The sequence below is a fragment of the Vicia villosa genome, linkage group LG6 (genome assembly GCF_029867415.1).
Source record: "Vicia villosa cultivar HV-30 ecotype Madison, WI linkage group LG6, Vvil1.0, whole genome shotgun sequence".
Taxonomy (NCBI): domain Eukaryota; kingdom Viridiplantae; phylum Streptophyta; class Magnoliopsida; order Fabales; family Fabaceae; genus Vicia; species Vicia villosa.
In genome coordinates, this window is record NC_081185.1 from 155,682,931 (window position 1) to 155,685,435 (window position 2,505).

Below are 2,505 nucleotides of genomic sequence, written 5' to 3' on the forward strand. Positions count from 1 at the left end.
AAAATTATTGACAAATTTAATATGCTAGAATTTCATCAATAAATTTAAGTAATAATATATTAGGTCGAGGAAAAGTAAAATGTGAATATAAATAAGTTTTAAAAGATAATTTCATAAAAGATTAAAAAATTGAAAAGATAATAACAAATTAAAAAATCCAGAATAAATTTTTCTATATATTTTAAGAAGTCTTCAAATAAAATGTAAAATAAATCTAATTTTTTTATCATCTTAATTTATTCAAATAAAATATCTTTAATAGTTGCGTTTCAAATACGCTAACATATATTAGTAAAATACACGCTAGTGTATAATAATAAATTATATTAATGAATTTACTTTCAAAATGATTATATAAATAAAATGAGATCAATACTTATCTCATTGTCAAAAATGAAAATAACATTGACTGAGATCTTTTAGTCTGATTTCCAGCGTGTTGGCTACAAATCCACGCAAATTCAGTTGTCTATGAATATGGAGAAACACGTGACTGCGAAAAATAAAAAGGTTAGTAGTTATATACATGATGACCTCCGCTTATCCATTCTATCAAATCTATCACTGAAAACTTTGAAGCGTTTTGAATGTGTTTGCAAATCATGGATCCTTTTGTTAGAAAACCCTAATTTCGTAAGCTTATTTCGCAAAAGCTTCTTATCCAATAATCGTTCTTATTATGATGATTGGTCTATCCTCCTACACCAAGATGTGACTTATGATAAATCTGTGATGTATTCTGTTTCTGGTGAGAGGTTTGAGAATAGGGCTAAATTAGATTGGCCAAATCCATTTCAAGAGGCTGACCCTGAATTTAAAATATCTGGATCTAGTAGTATTAATGGGTTTTTTTGCCTAATTAATAATTCACTACCAGATACAAGAGTTGTATTATGGAATCCAACTACTGAAGAATTAAAGATTGTTCCTAGAAGTCCTATTGAGTTTATACCATATATAGATTATAGTGCTGTCCAATATGGTTTTGGATATGATTATATTGGAGATGACTATAAGGTGATTAGGTGTGTATTGTGTTTTCCAAAAAGGGGCATTTTTGATGATTCTGTCTTTTTCAACCCTTTATGGGATATATATAGCCTAAAAAATAACTCATGGGAGCAACATGAATTTGATATCCCTATAAATTATGAAGAAGATGAAGTTTCCATTAAAGGAGTGATTTACTGGTATGGTGAAAATGAATCTAGTGACGATGAAGATGATAAAGATGATGAAGCGTATATTTTTTCGTTTGATCTAAGCTGTGAGAAATTCGTTATTACACCATTACCCTTAACAGATGCAAGTTTTGATTTGGATTATGTATGTAGATGTTTGATGGTGTTAAATGGATCAATTGCTTTGATCTCAAATTACACAAATATACATACTTTCCATGTAGCTATTTTGGGTGAAATTGGTGTGAAAGAATCTTGGTTTAAACTCTTTATTGTTCCACACTTACCTTGCATTCGGTATCCAATTGGAACGGGAAAGAGTGGAGAAATATTCTTTATAAAAGAAGATGGTAAATTAGTCTATTATGACTTAAGCACTCGGATGATGGAGGAGTTTAGTTTTCAAGGAGATAGATTTAGAGGCAAGATTATTACTTATAAAGAAAATCCAATTCCAATCGAAGAAATAAATGAGTAGATCATTTGGCATTTCCACCCTAGAGCTATGTCATTGTGGTTATTATGATTTTAAACTTGTAATCAAAGAGACCATCTAGTTGTGCTTGTCATCACTATTATTAAGTATTCAATAAATCATTTGATGTTATGTATCTTGATTTATCAATTATTATCTTGATCTTCTGAAATGACTTGAAAGGTAAAAGATATATTATTAATTTCTTAACTTATTTATTTGTATATGAGTTGTTAGATAGACAGGGGCGGATCTATTAAGGAGCTGGTGGGTGCCATGGTACCCCTCACATTTTTATATACATTTTATTTTTGGCATTTATGTAAGTGTGTTTGCATCTGATGCAGTGGTATGTATAATAATTTTGGCTATTTATTCTTGAGTTCAATTCTTTGTGACACCTTTTTTAATATTATCATTTAAAAAAACTGATCATGTCAAGACTTCAACCTTAATCTAAGGGGTGAGTTAAAAGTAAATTAACCACTAAATAAATTTTAACTTATATGACTTATTTGAAACAGTTTTAACATATCCTATATTTTTATAGCACCCCCAAGAAAAGTTTTCAAGATCCGCCACTGTAGATAGATGAAATGTTTGGGGAGAGTTTATGTCAATGTGCTCCATCTTGAATTTTTAGAAAATCACAACTCTTCAAAATGGTCCTTAACAGAAAAAATTGAGATCTAAGTTGGTCCTCGCACTAACAAAATATTCATTTTAATCCCCGTTATAAACAAGATCAAAACATCTATGTCCCAAAATGAACCATCATTAAAATTTATGTTTTATTGGCTCATACGGAATTTTTTTTGGGTCCAATGTAGCATGCCACTGTGTCATCTC

The 2,505-nt window shown here is 29.6% G+C and overlaps 1 protein-coding gene across 1 annotated transcript; it reads left to right on the plus strand.

The window, feature by feature from the left end:
- Nucleotides 1–364: 364 nt before the first annotated feature.
- LOC131612883 (putative F-box protein At3g16210) lies at nucleotides 365–1,792 on the plus strand. Its single transcript, XM_058884630.1, has one exon. It carries the CDS (start codon nucleotides 472–474, stop codon nucleotides 1,657–1,659), a length of 1,188 nt encoding a protein of 395 aa, XP_058740613.1. The 5' UTR covers nucleotides 365–471; the 3' UTR covers nucleotides 1,660–1,792.
- Nucleotides 1,793–2,505: the final 713 nt, after the last annotated feature.